The sequence below is a fragment of the Sorex araneus genome, chromosome 7 (assembly GCF_027595985.1).
Source record: "Sorex araneus isolate mSorAra2 chromosome 7, mSorAra2.pri, whole genome shotgun sequence".
NCBI lineage: Eukaryota > Metazoa > Chordata > Mammalia > Eulipotyphla > Soricidae > Sorex > Sorex araneus.
In genome coordinates, this window is record NC_073308.1 from 76,031,234 (window position 1) to 76,047,451 (window position 16,218).

Here is a 16,218-nt window from a genome sequence, read left to right on the forward strand (position 1 = left end):
CGGGCAGGCTCCGGCGGCGCCCTCAGCCCTGAGGCAGAGCCGCGCGGGGGTCCCAGGAGGGCCCCGGGACGCCCAGGCCCGCTCGCGACAGCCCGGAGCAGCCGCGCGGCGCCGTGTGCCGAGGGCGCGGGAGGCCGGGCCGGGTCTCCCCGCGCCTCGCGCCTCAGGAGGGGGCGGGCCAGGCGCAGCCGCGGAGTCGGGCGGAAGGGACCGAGCCCGGCGCGCCCCGCCCCGCCAGGAGCAGGCCCGCGGCCCGGAGCGGCCGGCCGTGTCCCCCCGTGCTGTGAGGCCACGTGCCCGGCCCTGGCGGGCTCGCGCTGCCCGAGGAGCCCAGCGCCGAGGCGGCCTCCCGCAGTCCCGGCCGAGAGTCGCCGCTTCCGCGCCTCCCACCGGGGAGCCGGCACGGGCCGCTCGGGAGGGCCGAGTTGGTGTCTCGCGGGCAGCCGCCAGGCCGTCGCGCCGCCCGGCCGGGCCGGGGTTTCGGGGCCCAGCAGTGCTCGGGGCCGGCAGGGCTGAGCACTCAGTGCCGGGGCCGCTGCGCCTTCAGCCACACGGCTGCAGGGCTCGCAACAGGTGCCGGGCTCACCCCGGAGTGCGCGAGGGCGGTGGGCAGGGGCAGGCCCGGGCCATCCGCGAGGGCCGCTGCGGCCGTAAGGACAGTCCAGCGGGACGGCGAAGGCACCGGCCGTCACGCGCCTGGCACCACAGACGCTCGCAGACCCCACCGGGCGTGATCTCCGAGCACGGAGCCGGGAGCCAGCCCCGAGCCTGCGGGTGTGCCCGCCCCTCCCCACGCCCCTGAGGAGAGACGAAGCGCAGGCACAGAACAACGCGTTAGGGAGGGCGTGCGCCCGCGTTTATCCGGGAGAGACAGGAAGCCTCCCGGGCAGAGACGGGCGCGGCGGGCGGCTACAGGGCGAGCGCGAAGAACAGCTTGAAGGCCATCTCCACGGCGACCTCCGCGACCGAGTCGTGGAAGCACACGTACAGCTCGCGCGGCTCGGGCTGGAGCAGGCGCCTCCTGCGGGGGAACGGGCGGCTCAGGGCCGAGCAAGGAGGGTCTCTCCGACCACACCCCGGGCCCCGAGCGCAGGCGCGCGGCCCCCTCCTCAGGACCGTCGTGACCGGGCGCCGCGGGGCGCGTGCTGGTCGCTAGGGCATCTGTCTGTGGTGCCGGGCGTCGCCTCCTCAGGGAAGCTGAGCTGAGTACGGGGCTCTGTGGTGCTGGGCGTGACGCTCCTCAGGGAAGGTGAGTACGGGGCGACTCCCCGTCCCCCCGCCCCCCAGGAGCCTGGGTCCTTTGGAGCTGCTCTGCTGTCTGGAGGCCGGTCCCTGTGTCGGCAGACCAGAAGCCACCCGGCTGGCTCTCGTGGTCCCTTTCTTTGGGGGGCGGGTCTCTGTCGTGCCACCCTTTTCTAGAATGTTCCACCTTGGTATCTCCGAGCCCTCTGATCTGGGCTTAATGTCTCCCACTGCCCAGCCTGGATCTGTCCACGCCCCTCCCCCCCTCAGTCACAGCCTTCATCCAGGGTCCCTGCGGGAGGCTGCTGCCTTGGCCGGCTGACGGACACTGGGGCTGCCTCTGACCCACGTCCACTTGCCCGCGCCCCGAACCCTTGCCAGCCTCTGGTCACACTGCTGTGCATCTGGCAGTGACCATGTGCTGGACAGTGGCCGCATCGCAGCCACCCAACAGGCAGCCCCTGACCTCAGGCTGATGCCGTTGGAGACGCCGGCGGGAGCTCCTGAGGGGCAGAGGCCACAGTGGCCCGCGGACCCCACAAGGGGCGAAGGTCAGTAGCAGGTCCCAGAGCCCCGGGGTGATGCACGAGACAAGGGACGGGAGAAGCAAATGGCAGGAAACCCCCCGGCCCCTTACTTACCCCACCACCCAGTACGCAAGCGCCGGGGGGTCCTTCCTGGGGTGCAGCCCGTCCTCTGGGGGGCACTCGAACAGCAGGCCGTGCTCCTTCACGGGGTGCGGCCAGGGGCTCCGGGGGGCTGTGGCCAGGGGGCCGCCTCCAGCTGACGCTCTCCTCTCCTGCAGAGTCACACGTGTCTCCCCACAGCTCAGCACCTGCCCCGCGGGCCCCCCGCGTTCCCATCTGCCCCACCAAGGGGCCACGTGGGAGGACACTGCTTCCTCGTCAGTGCTCGGGCTGACTCCCGGCTCTGTGCTCAGGGTCAGAGCTGACTCCCAGCTGAGCTCGGGGCTGACTCCTGGTGGTGCTCAGCTCCTGTGTGGGATAGGCCCTTACAGAATTTCCATCACATCCATGGGAACAGGGTTCCAGGAGCCGTGGGGGTGGACGTGGGCATGCCGAGAGGCCTGCAGGGACCCAGGCTTCCTGGCACTCAGGATCCAGCTGCCCAGGCCAGGCTCCTGGTACGTGTCACAGGCATGATGTAGCCACTGCGGGTGTGTCCCTGAGGGGTGTGGCTTCAGGGGACCCTCATGAGGCGGCACTGGGCCCCTTCAGCGCCAGCACCCTCGTGCTGCCCTGGACCAGCCCGGCCGGCACAGAGCTGGCCACAGCACCCCAGGACTCCCCTCTGAGCTCCACATGTCTCATGTCTGTGCCCCTGTGGTGCCCCAGGCCAGCTGGCTCCGAGTACCCAGCACAGAGGCCAGGCAGGAAGGGCTGCTGGTGCCAACCGGAAGACGTCACTTTCCAGGCAGGTACCGAACCCAAACACGCGGGCGACTGTCCTGTCGGGGAAGCACAGGCCTGGCGTGTCCTGGAGTGGAGCCGGGGCACCCCCGCCAGGGGAACACACAGCAGCAGCAGCAGAGACCTGGCAGGTGAGGGCGGGAGGAAGAGCCGGCCAAGAGATGGGGCGAGGGGCAGGCCTTGCATGTGGCTGACCTGGGTTCGAGCCCTGAGCGCAGAGCCAGGAGTCAGCCCCGAACACCCCCAAGAAATCAAAAAAGCAAGAAAACAAAGGCCAGCACTGGCCGTACCGGCCACCCTGAGGCCAGCGGCGGCCACTCACCTCTGCCTGTGCCTGCTGGAACACGGCCCTGATAGCCAGGCAGCAGCGGTGGAAGTTCCGGAGGAGCTGGGGGTGCACGGCGCCGCCGAGCTGGGCGACCTGCTCGTGGGTGGGGGTGACGAAGACTCCCTGCACAGTCTCCAAGGCGACGTAGTGGAAAAGGGTGTTCTCGGGGCCCGAGGTCAGCCTGGGAGAGAGCGAGGGGCAGGAGGAGCGAGGGCCGGGATGTCGGCCGCCTGCAGCCACACTGACTCCCGGCCCCCAGAGCAGGACGGACGGGCTTACTTCAGGGCGCTGTCCAGTCCCGGGGCCTTCTCCGAGGGGTCCTTCTTCAAGGGCCCGAGCTGAAATGGGCTCAGGAGGGCGGGCTTCTTCCTCGGGGCCTGAGAAACACAGCGGCATCGGCCGTCGGCCGCGGTGCAGCCACAAAGGGGAGCCCACGGCAGAGCGAGTCGCTGCCACAGCCCCCACGCTCCTGGGCCTTGCTCACGGCACCCAGCTGCCCTGCCCACGGCATGCATCACCCCTGCGGGCGGGAAAGCTGGCCTCGGTGACGATTCATCCCTCATCCTGGCACCGACCCCCACCCGAAGCTCTGCCACAGAATCGGGCCACATTCACTGCGTGGCAAACAGGCTGCAGGGCTGGCACTTCCCGACTGCCCCCTGCTGGAGGCAGCGCAAACACCCAGAGGTACAGGCAGACACCTGTATGCCCGCTGGCACCGCATGGCAATGCTTGGGGGTCACTCCTGGCGGTACTCCGGGGGTAGGTGGGCTGCCCGGGTCGGCACATGCAAGGCAAGAGTCCTGCCAGTGGTGCTGCATCACTCCCGCCCCACTCACTCAGTTTTTGACTTGGGGCTGCACCTGGCAGTGCTCGGGGCTTACTCCTGACTCCGCACTCAAGAATCACTCTTGGGGGTGCCAAGGTTGACCCAGGCCGTGTGTGATTTACAGTGCTGCTAGTGGTGGTGTCGCGTGCACCTGGTTCTGTGTACCCAGCCATACCACTCTGGACATCTGACCCCAAAGCACACAACCTTCCCTGGCGAAGTCCAGTGCACACCTGTGTCCATCTCTGCACTTAGCACCACAGCCAAGACCTGGAAAAACCCTGAGTGCCCATCACGCAGCTCTCCTGCGTGATGGAGAGCTGACCTGTCCAGTGGGGCGCAGGTGCGCTGTGACACGGTGGGCCCAGAGGATACCCGGTTGGGTGGAGTCATGCGGCATTCCCTCTGTTCCCTCTCGGCCATCTGTGGGCCGGCGGGGCTGGCAGACTGCCCAGAGGCCCCTGCCCTGGCCCCGGGACGCACCTGGGGCAAAGTCCCGCTTTCCTCTGCCTCCGGTGTGGGCTGGGGGCTCGGGTCCGCCCACTCTGCACCCGCGCTGCTCCGCGTCTTGGCCGAGCAGTCCCCGAAGAGCGTCCTTCGGCACGTGGGTGACGCGGCGGCCCTGGCGGCCCCTGGGGTCAGGGTGGCACTCTCATGGGGCCCGGCCAGGAGCCAGTCTGCGCAGGACAAGGCCGGGCCGGGCATGGCTGCCAGCTGCTGGCTGATGCGGGCCTCCAGTGCCTCCAGCTGGCGCAGCGTGGCGCGGGCCTGGTCCACGTAGACACAGTCGGGGCCAGGGCTGTCCACGGCCGGGGATGCACAGCCGCCGGCCTCCAGAAGCACCGAGAGCAAGCAATGACCCTGCAGGAGAGGACAGAGGAGCTGGCCCTGGACATGTCTCTGGGGCAGCCATGGCACACGCACAGTCCCCGGCCCTGGCACTCCCTCTGGCCTGGCCTCTTCGGAGGCACCCATGGGGCCCGGCCGAGCTACTGGCTGGTGTGGACACGCAGCCGTGGGGCCCCGGGAGCGGGTGCCTTCTCATCCCCCCATTCTTCACCCTGCCCGATGCTCTCTCCATGTGTTTCTCCAGGCAGGTGGGAACGGGAGCTCTCAAGCACCTGCTAAAGTCTGGGCCTGTGTTTGTGAACACTCCCCCACGAGGAGAAACCGGGGGGATTCTTCCCTTGAGTAGACACCGCCTGCCGCGCATGGGGACCACCAGGGCTGGGAAGGCAGAGCTCGGAGTGACACCTGGCCCCAGGTGCTCACAAGGCACTTGCCCCCGAGTGCTCCTTGGCCCAACACGCCAGTGCCTGAGTCTGCTCTCTGACAACCATTTGAAATGATTGTGTTCCTTTTTAAAAGTTTGCTTAATTGGTCAGCAAATGGTGCAATCAATCAACTCCCAGAAAGCAGCGGAGGGAACGTACCAGGCCGACGACCAGCAGGAAGCTCCTGCCATCGGGCTCCCGGGGCGAGTCGGCCTCAGTGTCCGTGGCGGGCTGCAGGTGACGCCCGGGGAAGACTTCTCTCCAGACCACCAGCTGGCCGACCCTCCGCTTTGCGGCCAGAGGCAGCAGCCCCACGTGGTGGCAGTAGCCGGTGACCTCCAGGAGGTGGTCCCTGGGCAGGTGGCTGCAGAGAAGGTGACCCTGGGCAGAGGCAGAGCTCAGTTCACTGAGGGCCAAGGCAGAGTGTCAGCCCAGACATTCCACTTCCATCCGAATAAATAAGCTGTTTCCTCCTGGCAGCACGTAGGGAGGAGCCCCCCACCCGAATGAATGCCTGTCTGCGGGAGAGGGCTGGACCCCATTCAGGGCTCTGTGTTCAGGGCTCACTCTTGAGTGCTCAGAGACCATAAGGGGTGCCAGGTATTGAACCAGGGTCAGCTGCATGCAAGGCAGGTGCCTCTGCTGTACTGTGGTTCTGGCTTGAGTGATTTGCCGGGCTCTGAGTGTGGGGAAGGTCTGCTTTCAGCCTGATGGGACAGCAGGCTGATGTACCTAAAACACAGACAGAACAATATTAAAGAATTCAACCCACCTTGTAAAATAGTGAAGTCCCCACAATTGTGTAGAGCCGCCTCATGTCACACTCATCCTCGGACTGTGGAGAGAATCACAGGGTGCATGTGTGCATACAAACACGTACACGCATTCGCTTCCTCAGGGACCAGCTGGGCACAGCCGCCAGAAAGGAGTCAACAGTTCTTCAGGATGGAACTTCATAGACTTTCCATAAACTTTCTGCTGGTGGGCTCAACCACGTGTGGTGCCAGGGCTGGATCCAGCTGGTCGCATGCAAGTCAAGTGCCCGCCCCGCTGTGCTCTGGCTGCGGCCCCTACTTGTGATCCTTAGAAGGCTGGCCAGAGGCATTGCAGGGTAGAGAACACACAACTTGTTTTCCAAGAGCGAGACAAATCGAGTCAGGCAGGAGCCTCTCTTCTCTTCACATGAAACACTGCTACCACACTATTTCTGAAGGCACAAATCGCAACAGGTGATTCGGGCCAGTGCATGGTATTTAAGCGATGGAATACACATGTGTTGTTCTTCCTAACTCCCGACTCTGCACTCAGGTATCACTCCTGGTGGCACTTGACGAACGAAGTGTTGGGGAAGGAACCCAGGTCAGCTGTGTGCAAGGCAAGTGCCATACCTGCTGTACTATGGCCCCAGCCAGGTCTTTTACTTAGTGGTACACATACGTCCTATGTCTGAAGTTTCATTCTACATGAATATGTGTTATGAATGTCATGCATTTCTCATTATGTCAATTATATGTATCACCTGTTATGTACATATAATACCAAATATATACTAAATATAATTTCAAATGCCCATTATGAAACAAATATGTTCAATGTAGAACAAAATCTGAAGGCAAGCAAAGTAGATTGTTGGTGGAAGTGGAGATCTAAGGTATGTCTATCTTAAAACTATTTAGAACAATGAATAATTTTCAAAATAAGAACTCAAGACAGCTTCACCCCTCTGCTCACCAATTCTGCAAAATCTGCAGCTTCCAAGTCACTTAATACAGCGTCTAATTCCACCTGTGAAAGAACAAAAGTCACGTCAACATTTGAAGCACACTGCCAACTTTTGAATACTGGTGTGTAAAAGCACTTATATATAAATCACTTTATGACTGGAACAGGCATGTATCTTTGTGTGTGTGATGCAAGAGCGTTTTTGTTGAAACTTACTTAGACCTGTGGGGAGAGAAGGAGCTACGTGTCATGGGCTCCTCCCGTGAATAGGCAGAGGTGAGCGAGGTGTGTTCCAGGGGAGACGGGCTGGAACAGCCACTGCTCACCTTCGTGTTACTTAAGGCAAGTCTTGAAATGGAACATCTTGTTTTAAGCTTTGCAGTTACATCAGAACTTTTTTTTTTTAATGTAAAGGTTTTTAAAAATGCAGTTTCCAGAATTGCCAAACTGACTTCTCTCTAACGAGGTTAAAACTACTTTCCAGTATTGAGAAAAGCCTTTAAACTTATTCAAATTCTTCGCGTGTGAACGCCATCTGACTGCATGCGCTGTACTTTGAGTCACGTCTGTACAGGGCATATTTCTGCACTGCACTCTTGGAAAGCTCCCGCCTCTGCCCTTCCTCGCCCCCCGGGGTGTGTGTTCATTGCCTCTGCAGCTTCATTGGGCTTAAAAGTGGGAAGGCAGCAAGCCCAGAACCGCAGGGGGCAGCCTCCCTGCAGAGGTGCTAGGAAAATCTCTCGCTTCAAATTCGCTTTTGTTTCTATGGAAATCAAACGCTTCCCCCCCCCCCCCCCCCCCCCCCCGCACTCATTCAGCCCTGAAGCATTCAGAACTTGCAAACAGAAACCCATGAGGGGCAGAGTAGTCTGGATGCCCCGACAGTGCCACTCTGCCAGCAACGCTTGGCGCACACACGCTGTTCGTGGGCAAGAACCCGCAGCTTTGTTCTGCTCTTGGCCGTGCGGGCTCACCGGGGGCTCACAGAGACGCCTGCTGCGCTCTGCGGCTCGGGGCTCTTCACTCACCGTGCCAACCCCCTAGGCCCTCCTTGTGTGGCTACGGCTTCTTGTGAAAAGCACCGACAGCCCCCTTACAACCGCCAGTCTCTTACAACCGCCAGTCTCGGGCTGTTTAACGAGCCCCGTTCCCAGCAACAACAACAGACTCTGCATTTCTCAGAGGAAGGAACGTGCCTGTTCTCTGCCTTACCCCAGTGTGCCCAGGAAAGTGACCCAGAGAGCATGGAATAAGGCGACTGTGTTTTGGGGGTGGTGGCTACGCTTAGCGGTGCCCAGGTGCTCTGCACTCAGTACCACTCCTGGTGGTACTTGAGGGACCGTATGGGAGGCCGGGGATTGACTCCGCGCCAGGCACGGCCAAGGCAAGCCCTTCCCCACCACACCATCTCTCCAGGCCCCGGAAAGACAGTTCTCGGCCCTCAGGAAGGGCAGGGCAGAGAGCTCAGCAGGCAGGGCCGGGGAGGAACCATGTCCCCCCCCAGAACAGAGGCGCCTCCAGTCCCTCTCGAGGGCTCTGCGGAACCCGAGTTCCCTGGGCGTGAAATCCCGGGAAATTCCAGTAGGAGATCTAGTCACGAGACACGCGGCTTTGCCTTCTGGTCTGAAGCACACCCGGCTCTGCTCAGGTTTGCTCCTGGCTCCAGGGGACCACTCGGGGCCCGGGCTGTCCACGCAGGAAACAGCCCAGCCAGCTTTGCCCACAGGTGGCTTCGAGCCCCGCCTGGTGGGGACGGGGGTGAGGAGCAGCTCCAGACCAGGAGGGTCGTGTCAAGGAGCTGGCTGCCACTGCGCCACTCGGCAGGGAAGGCTGGAGGGCAGCAGGCAGCTGGGGGAGGGGACAGTCCAGACCCACCGCGGAGACCACCTGAGCCCGGAGGGACAGGGCAGCTCTCACGCTCGCTCCAAGGGAGAATTTGCCAGCACGGGCGTGTGTCTCAGCGATACACAGCTGAGGATGCAGGGGCTACACTGCTGGCCCTGCGTGAGGCCAGTCCAGCTTGACCCCTGGAGCCACAGGGACCCCGAGCCCTGCAGACGCCCAGACTGCCCTTCCCCGCGCCCCTCGAGAATGCTGTCCGTCATTCTGCAGGCCTGCAGCCTAACTGGAAGCACAATCGTGAAACCCCTTGTGTGACGAGGTCAAAGTCGCCAAGTCTCAAAAGCAAAGCACACACAGCAACTAATAATGATTTCCGGAGAGTGTCCCGAGTGCGGGCGAAGCTAAATCTGAGGGCGGACCCCAGAGGCGGTTTCTGGGCTAAGGGGCGCGCAAGCGAGAGATCACGTCGCGTGTGAGACCCTGAGTGGCAGTCCAGCACCCACGGGCCCCCGCTGGGCTTTAGCCCCACGCGGTCAGGTGCACACCGCTGGCTGGACACGGCCCAGACCCCGGCACAGCCCGAGAAGCCCCTGAGCTCACGGCTGCGGGCCTCCTGGCCCCCCAGCCAGACGCCCCTCGGACCCCGAGCGGAAAGCAGAAGGGCAGGCGGGGACGGGACACGACGGGTAGGCCGTGCACCGTGGGGTCACCTTGATGTCCTGAGGGAGGGGCAGCCAGTGGGCCCCGGGGAGCGTGTCCAGAAGCACGGCCCCGCAGCGCTGCGCCTCGGGCTGGAGCGCCCTCTGGAAGAACAGGGCGAAGAGGTGGTCCAGGTGCGCGGCGTTCTCAGCCTGGGCAAAGGCACTGCGCGACGAGAGCCAGGGGTCAGCCCGAGGCCCGCTGCCCTCGCGGGGGTCCCGCACCTCTCCAGGGGTCAGCCCGAGGCCCGCTGCCCTCGCGGGGGTCCCGCACCTCTCCAGGGGTCAGCCCGAGGCCCGCTGCCCTCGCGGGGGTCCCGCACCTCTCCAGGGGTCAGCCCGAGGCCCGCTGCCCTCTCGGGGGTCCCTCGCCTCTCCAGGGTCAGCCCGAGGCCCGCTGCCCTCCTCGGGTGGGTGGGTCCCTCGCCTCTCCAGGGTCAGCCCGAGGCCCGCTGCCCTCCTCGGGTGGGTGGGTCCCTCACCTCTCCAGGGAGCCGAACATGAATCGCAGGGTCCGCACTGCCGCCTCCGCCATGCTCCGCAGCTGCGGGAGGGGTGCCCTGCGGGAGGCACGGTGGCTGTGAGGGCCGCGGGGACGCCCCCGGGGTGCATGGACCCCTGACCTCACAGTGCCCCGGGCGGCCCCTGGGGACCCTCTGACCTCACGGCACCCTGGACGCGTGAAGGGCCCAAGGCGGGCAGAGTCTGAGTGACAGTGGCGGGGGCACGGGCCCACAGGGTGTGCGCTCGCCCCGTCTGCAGCCCCCGGGGGACCAGACTCGGGGATGCGGAGGCAGGAGGGTCTGGGCAGCCCGAGTTCGCCTCACACAAGTGCGGGTTCCGCCAGCCCTTCCCCCTGCTCTGCCGAGAGAGACCTGGGTGGCACTTCCCAGGCCCACGCGCTCCCGAGTCCCAGTGACCAGAGCCCTGCACCCGTCCTGGACACCACGCGTGGAGGCACTGCGGCCTGCACCGGGGACCTGGCGACGTGGCCAGCGGGACGGGGCCCTGCCGGGTCCCCGGGCCGGACTCACCGTCGGGCGGGCAGGCTGAGCACCAGCAGCTTGTCGCCCTCCCTGCAGTAGGACACGTGCACCTGCCTCCCGTCCAGCAGCAGCGACGAGCTGAGGGCAGAGCCGGACGGAGCCGCGCTGCGGCCAGGCTGCCCCTGCTGGTCGGGCACCCGGACGCCAGCAGCGCAGCGGCTCCTGTCACGTCCAGAGACGCCCAAACCCGCAGCAGCAGGAGACCCGGCCAGAACACCCGGGTGGACTCTCTGGGGAGGGGCGGGGGGCGCTTCCCGCTGCCATGCCCGAGGCCCCTTCCCCGGGTGCGCGGGCAGGGTGGTACCTGGTGACCGGCGTGCCCGTCACCGTCTCCAGCATGTCACAGAGCGTGAGGAAGACGCCTCGGACGCTCTTCAGCTTCTGCGCCGCGTCCGTGGCGGGGAACAGGTACAGGACCTCCTGCTGGGGGACAGGGCGCGCTCGGCCTCTGCGGGCTGGACCCCGACCCGCCCGCGCGCCGGCACTGCCCACTGCTCTGCTCCCCGCAGACACCCCGGACGCCGGAGACTCAGGGCATCGCCCTGGGTGGGCACTGCCCTTGCCGTGCTGGCCGGCAACTGGTGACATGATCGAGTGGGCGCACGTGTCAACAGGGGCCGGGCTGACAGGACAGCACGCAGGGCGCCGGCCTCTCTCCGAGAGACAGCCGGGGTTGACTCTAAACCGGACCACAGTGTCGCTCATGAGAGGGGCCCCTGGGCCGAGGAGGGTGCTGGGCCCGGCCACTCTGCACGCCCGCTGCAGCCGAAAGCTCGGAGACCCTCCAGCCACGCGGGCGAGTGAGTGTCCCCTCGCATTCCCCGCTCGCAGGGCAGCGACGACGTCAGCGGCGGCAAAGGGAGCCAGGGCCACGCTGGGGGTGCTCAGGGCTGAGTCCCGGCTCTGCTCGAGGCTCACTGCTGGTGGCTGGGGGGCCCGGTGGGTGCGGGGACTGAGCTGGGGCAGCCTCGTCGAGGCCAGGACTATCTCTCTGGTTCCGGCCTTGGTTTCTGAAAGTCGAGCAGCAGGAGCTGTCTGTCTGTCTGTCGCCAGCGTCAAAGGCGAGCAGCCACGCCTCCTCCTGGGACTCCTGCCCGCGCCTCCCGGGACACGTACCTCGTCCTTGGCGGCGTCCGAGTCCAGCTGCAGCGAGAGGCACATGGCCACGTGCGGCTCGGCCAGCGCCCGCCGCTGGGCGTCCCCCTCCTGGTCTCCCCCAAGCAGACGCACCAGCTCCCCGGGGCCGGCGGGCGCCTGCCTGGGGCTCGGCGGGGCGGCGCTGCCCTTCGCGGCCAGGGCCTTCTCAAAGGTCAGCTTCACCTGGGCAGGGGCAGGCGGGCTCAGCGTGGGCAGCCGCTTCCCAGGCCCCACCCCGCCTCAGCCCGCACCTGTGTGGGCCCGGGGATGTCCGCCAGAACCCGCTCGATGTTCTCGGTGGTCACCGGCACGTCATCCACGGCCACGAGGATGTCCCCTGGAGGGCACAGGGCACGCTCAGCTGCGGGCCGGCCGGCAGGGTGCGCCCCAGGGGCTGGGAGCACTCACCGATGAGCACCTGGCCGCTCCCGAGCGCCGGGCCTCCGGGCAGTAGCCCGTGCACCTGCAGAGGCGCAGGCCTGCGCCGGCCGCGGTGGACGATGCCCAGCAGCGCCTCGAGGGGCCGGCGCATGGGCGCCCGCGGGTGGACGTGCAGCGTCACCTCCTTGCTGGCCGGCAGGGCGCGTGCGGCCGGCGACGCCTTGAGGATGGACACGGGCGGGGCGCGCGCGCGCCGGGGCAGCAGCCGGCGGCCCCGCAGGGCCCTGGCCAGGCGCCGCAGGCCGGGAGGGCCCCGGGGCGCGCCCTCGCCTTCCGAGATCACCACCTCGGCCTCGCTGAAGCGCACGGCGCGGCCCCCAGGGACGGCCGCGCCCCCCTCGTCCGCCTCGTCCAGCTCCAGGTAGAAGAGGTCCCCGCGCCTCTGCACGCTGTGCAGCCACTCGGGCTCCAGGTCACTGCGGGGAGGGCACGGTCAGGGCAGGGCCAGGGCAGGGCCAGGGCCGGGCGGGCGCAGCGGGCGCGGAGTGGGCCGGTGCCTAGGGCAGGGGGCCCTCGGGCCTGTGTCCAAGGCTCCCCCCACTCCCAGGCTCTCAATGGATCATTCCCCAGGGCGCCTGGGTGAGGCCTTGCAGACGCGGGGCTGGACGGAAAGGCGGGGACCCAAGGAGGAAGAGTGCAAGGCCTTGTTCTGGCGGCCGGTCACCCACCGGCCACTTTAGATGGGCTCCGGGCCTGCCCCTGGAAGCCTCGGCCAGTGTCAGCAGAGGGAAGGGCCCCTGGCTGTCACCTGACTCAGCCTGTCACCAGCAGTCACTGCCGGGGTCTGTCATCTCCAAAAGCACCTCTCCTGGGTGCCTGCGGTCGGAAAGGCCCCCCCCTTCCGCTGACAGATCACACAGCTCTCTCCGAGGGCTGGCTCCAGGCCACCCCGCCTGCACGGAGACCCTGGTCGCTCCCCGACGGCTTTCCGGCCCGCAGTGCTGAGCATCAGCTCAGAAGTGGGTGCGCTGGACAATCTTTGGTTTGTTTTCTGGGCCATGCCTGGCGGTGCTCAAGGGAGCGGCCCGGGTCAGCAGGGTGCAGGACAAAGATCTTCCCTGCTGTGCGTCTCCCTACTCCCTGAATGCGGTGACAGCCCCAACAGGCTCTGACCCAGCCCCTGCCGTCCACTGGGCCTGGGCCATGAAAGGTCAAAAAGGAAAAAAAAGAATCAGTTCTACAGACTTTTTTCACTGTATCGTTGATCATCACCGGGTCAGTTCAGAAATACTCCTCGGCTACACGGAGCGCCCCGGGTCGGGCTTTGGCACACACGGATGTGTGTATGCATATGCATGGACATAGAAGTGTGCATGTGTATGAGTGTACAGGTGTGTGATTTGTATGCGTCTGCGTGGATGTGTGCACAGGAGTACGCATGTGTGCATGTGTATGTGTGTTTGTGTGTGGGTGTGTACGTGTGTAGGACTCACACATCCATGTGTCTTTAGCCAGGACACTAGCAATTCAGCAATGGGGGAGAGGCTTTCCTGGACAGATTTCTCCAATGTTCCAGACCAAGTGAAGAGGGGCCTTTGCACGGGGCAGTGCGGCGGGCACACGGGCGGGTGGTGCCCAGGCCTCCTCCCCAGGGCGCTTCCTCTGGGGGGCAGCGGCACCGGGCGGCGCCTCTCCGCCCCCCCACCCTCAGGCCTCTGCGAGCAGCCACTGGGGGCACCGGGGACAGGACCCTCCGAGGCCAGGTGCTGCACGGCCGCGCGCCCCGCAGGCGGCCTGGGGCGTGTCTCAAATGGCCATCAGGCCAGGGGCGGAGGGCAGGGACGCCCGGAGGGGACAGGCAGGTGGGGGCAGAGGGCAGGGGCGGCTCGCCGGCGGGACGGGCCCTCGGGGGCTCCCCGGGCCCGCGCGCAGGCGCCGCAGGGCACGTCCCTCCGCGCGACCCTTACTCGTCGCTGCCGGACGTGCAGGACGCCGAGTCGCTGGCCCCGAGGTCCGAGGCGTCGTCGTCCTCCTCTCCCGGCGGCTCCGGGCTCCGAGGCGGCGAGGGGCGCGGCGCGGACGCCGCCATGGCCGGGTGGGTGTCACACCGCGCCGCGCGGGCTCCCCGGGGCCGCCATGGCGCTGCCCGGACGGCGCCCACGTGACCCCGCCCCCGCGCGGCGATTGGCGGGCTGGGGTTGCCCGGGAGACGGGGACGCGCTGCCGGGTTCGGCTTTCCGGGGCCGCCACGTGGCTGCGGCGGACAGCGGCCACGTGATCCCACCCCCGCGCGGTGATTGGTGGGCTGGGGTTGCCCTGGAGACGGGGACGCGCTTTCGGGTTCTGGTGCCGGGCGGCGCCGTGAGGGTCCGGCCGGAGCGGGCGGCGGCGCGCGGGCTCCCCGGGGAAGAGGTTACCGCCCCCGCGCCTGTCCGCGGCCTCGGCCTCGCCCCGCGGCGACCCCTACGCCTCGGTTCGCCCGCGTGTTTCGAGAAGCCCCCGGGTCAGCGCAGGGCGTGCGCGGGCCTTCACGGGCCGATGCCCGCTTGGACGCTGGCCGCCGGCCCTTCGCGCGCACCCGCGTCGTTTTCCCTTTTGCTACCAGGTCACTGCACCGAGACGCTGCCGTCGCTTGCCCCACTCAAATACTAAGCGCTCACCCGAGCCCGTTACAGAAGAACCTGTTTGCGGTCACCGACTCGCAGCAAAGATCAAGTGCTTATTGCGCCCGTCTGTCTCAAGCGATGATTTTTTGTTTGTTTGTTTTTGTTTTTGGGTCACACCCGGCAATGCACAGGGGTTACTCCTGGCTCTTCACTCAGGAATTACCCCTGGCGGTGCTCAGGGAACCATATGGGATGCTGGGATTAGAACCCGGGTTGGTCGCGTGCAAGGCAAACGCCCTACCCCCTGTGCTATCGCTCCAGCCCCTCAAGCGATGATTTTAAAGTTTGCTGTTTCTGGAGTGCCACGGGGCTTTCCTTTGAAAGGGGGCACTTGGTATATTTCTGAATGGTGTCAACTCACCTGGCTAATTTATTTCCATGTTATTTTAATGCTCCCCTCTCCCCCTCACTGTCTTGCAAAACGAAAAACCATAACCACTTTTCTTGGTCTTTCATCCATAGGGGTGAAGAGGTGTCTCAGAGAACGGGGGCTCCTGATTTTATGCTGGAGCCCCAGGTGCACTCCCCAGCGTGCATAGTCCCCAAGTACTGCCCCAGAGAGACCCTGAGCACTGCTAGGTGGGGCCACCAACCAAAAGTAGCAATTTAAAATTATTTATTTATTTGGTTTTGGAGCCACACTTCACGATGCTCAGCGGTTACTCCTGGCTCTGCACTCAGGAATCACTCCTGGCAAGGCTTGGGAGAAGCAGTGGGATGCCAGGAATAGAGCCTGGGTGGGCTGTGCTCAAGGCATGCACCCTACCTGCTGTACTATCTCTCTAGCACTGAGAGTTTGAAATTCTTAGTTAAATATTCAGGGTGTGGATTCATCAGCGATCACCTCGGTGGTACTCAGGGGACTGTGCATGGTGCAGGGTGGGGACTGAGGCAGGCTGGGCACATACAAGGCGAGTACCCTGCCCTCTCTGCTATCTCTCTGCCCGGTGGATCCAATTTCTAACTTTGTATATCATGACTTTGTGTAACAAAGTCAAAGCTGAGCAAGCTTCGTTTCACTGGGGAGGGTGGAGAGAGGGTTCCTTTGTGAGGATCTGGCCTTTGTCAGCTTCCTTACAGCTAGGGCAGAACCGACAGGAGAGACCCAGCACTGTCTCATTTCAGATTCCCTTTTCACCAGACCTGCCGGCTCCGGGGCCCTAACAGGTTTTGTTGACTGTGCATGGGACCTGGGCCCTTCTTTCCATAGATTACCATCTCAGTTAGGCAAATGAGACCATTCAGACAGAAAATACAGCCGATAAGAAGGCAATAAAATATTTAGCACTGTTCTGGGCTGAAGAGGCCTTTCCCTGCCCGCAGAGAGACAAGAAGCATGTGGAAACAGGGTCACAGCAGGGCCCGTCGCAGCCTGTCACTACAAGGCTCGAATGCAGTGTGACGGTATATTCCCGGGACATGGGAGCAATAGCCCATGAACTGTGGCAGTACCGGCGACCAGCAGAGCAGCTGAGAAGGAGATTTTACAGAGCACTGCTCCAACTGGGGCTGGAGTAGTTACACTACAAGAACACTTCCGGGGCGGGGGGAGGTGGGCAGACGGGGCGGGTGCAGGCTTGGGGGCACCCACACTAGCGAGAGCCCCAGCACGGCACCCGGGCA

The 16,218-nt window shown here is 64.8% G+C and overlaps 1 protein-coding gene across 4 annotated transcripts; it reads right to left on the reverse strand.

Moving 5' to 3' along the window:
• Positions 1-506: 506 nt before the first annotated feature.
• Positions 507-14,073, reverse strand: INTU (inturned planar cell polarity protein). 4 transcript variants are annotated; one of them, XM_055144817.1, is made up of 17 exons: positions 13,897-14,073; positions 11,957-12,405; positions 11,800-11,885; positions 11,642-11,731; positions 11,528-11,554; positions 10,716-10,831; positions 10,400-10,489; positions 9,848-9,925; positions 9,378-9,531; positions 6,835-6,888; positions 5,876-5,938; positions 5,263-5,484; positions 4,313-4,690; positions 3,280-3,377; positions 2,995-3,181; positions 1,884-2,041; positions 507-1,021 (listed from the first exon to the last, which is right to left on the reverse strand). In XM_055144817.1, exons 1-17 carry the CDS (start codon positions 14,016-14,018, stop codon positions 910-912), a joined length of 2,484 nt encoding a protein of 827 aa, XP_055000792.1. In that variant the 5' UTR covers positions 14,019-14,073; the 3' UTR covers positions 507-909. The 4 variants fall into 4 exon arrangements, with proteins under 4 accessions (XP_055000792.1, XP_055000791.1, XP_055000790.1 ...); XM_055144816.1 differs by having other exon boundaries at positions 10,716-10,834; XM_055144815.1 differs by having other exon boundaries at positions 508-1,021; positions 11,528-11,731.
• Between the last annotated feature and the right edge of the window lie 2,145 nt (positions 14,074-16,218).

Coding starts and splice junctions, on each gene's coding strand:
- INTU (XM_055144814.1), bottom strand. CDS start 14,018: ATGGCGGCGTCCGCGCCGCGCCCCTCGCCGCCTCGGAGCCCGGAGCCG. Junction 5,485..5,875: donor GGACTTCACTATTTTACAAG/GTGGGTTGAATT, acceptor GCCTCTGCCCAG/GGTCACCTTCTCTGCAGCCA. Junction 3,182..3,279: donor GGACTGGACAGCGCCCTGAA/GTAAGCCCGTCC, acceptor GCTCTCTCCCAG/GCTGACCTCGGGCCCCGAGA.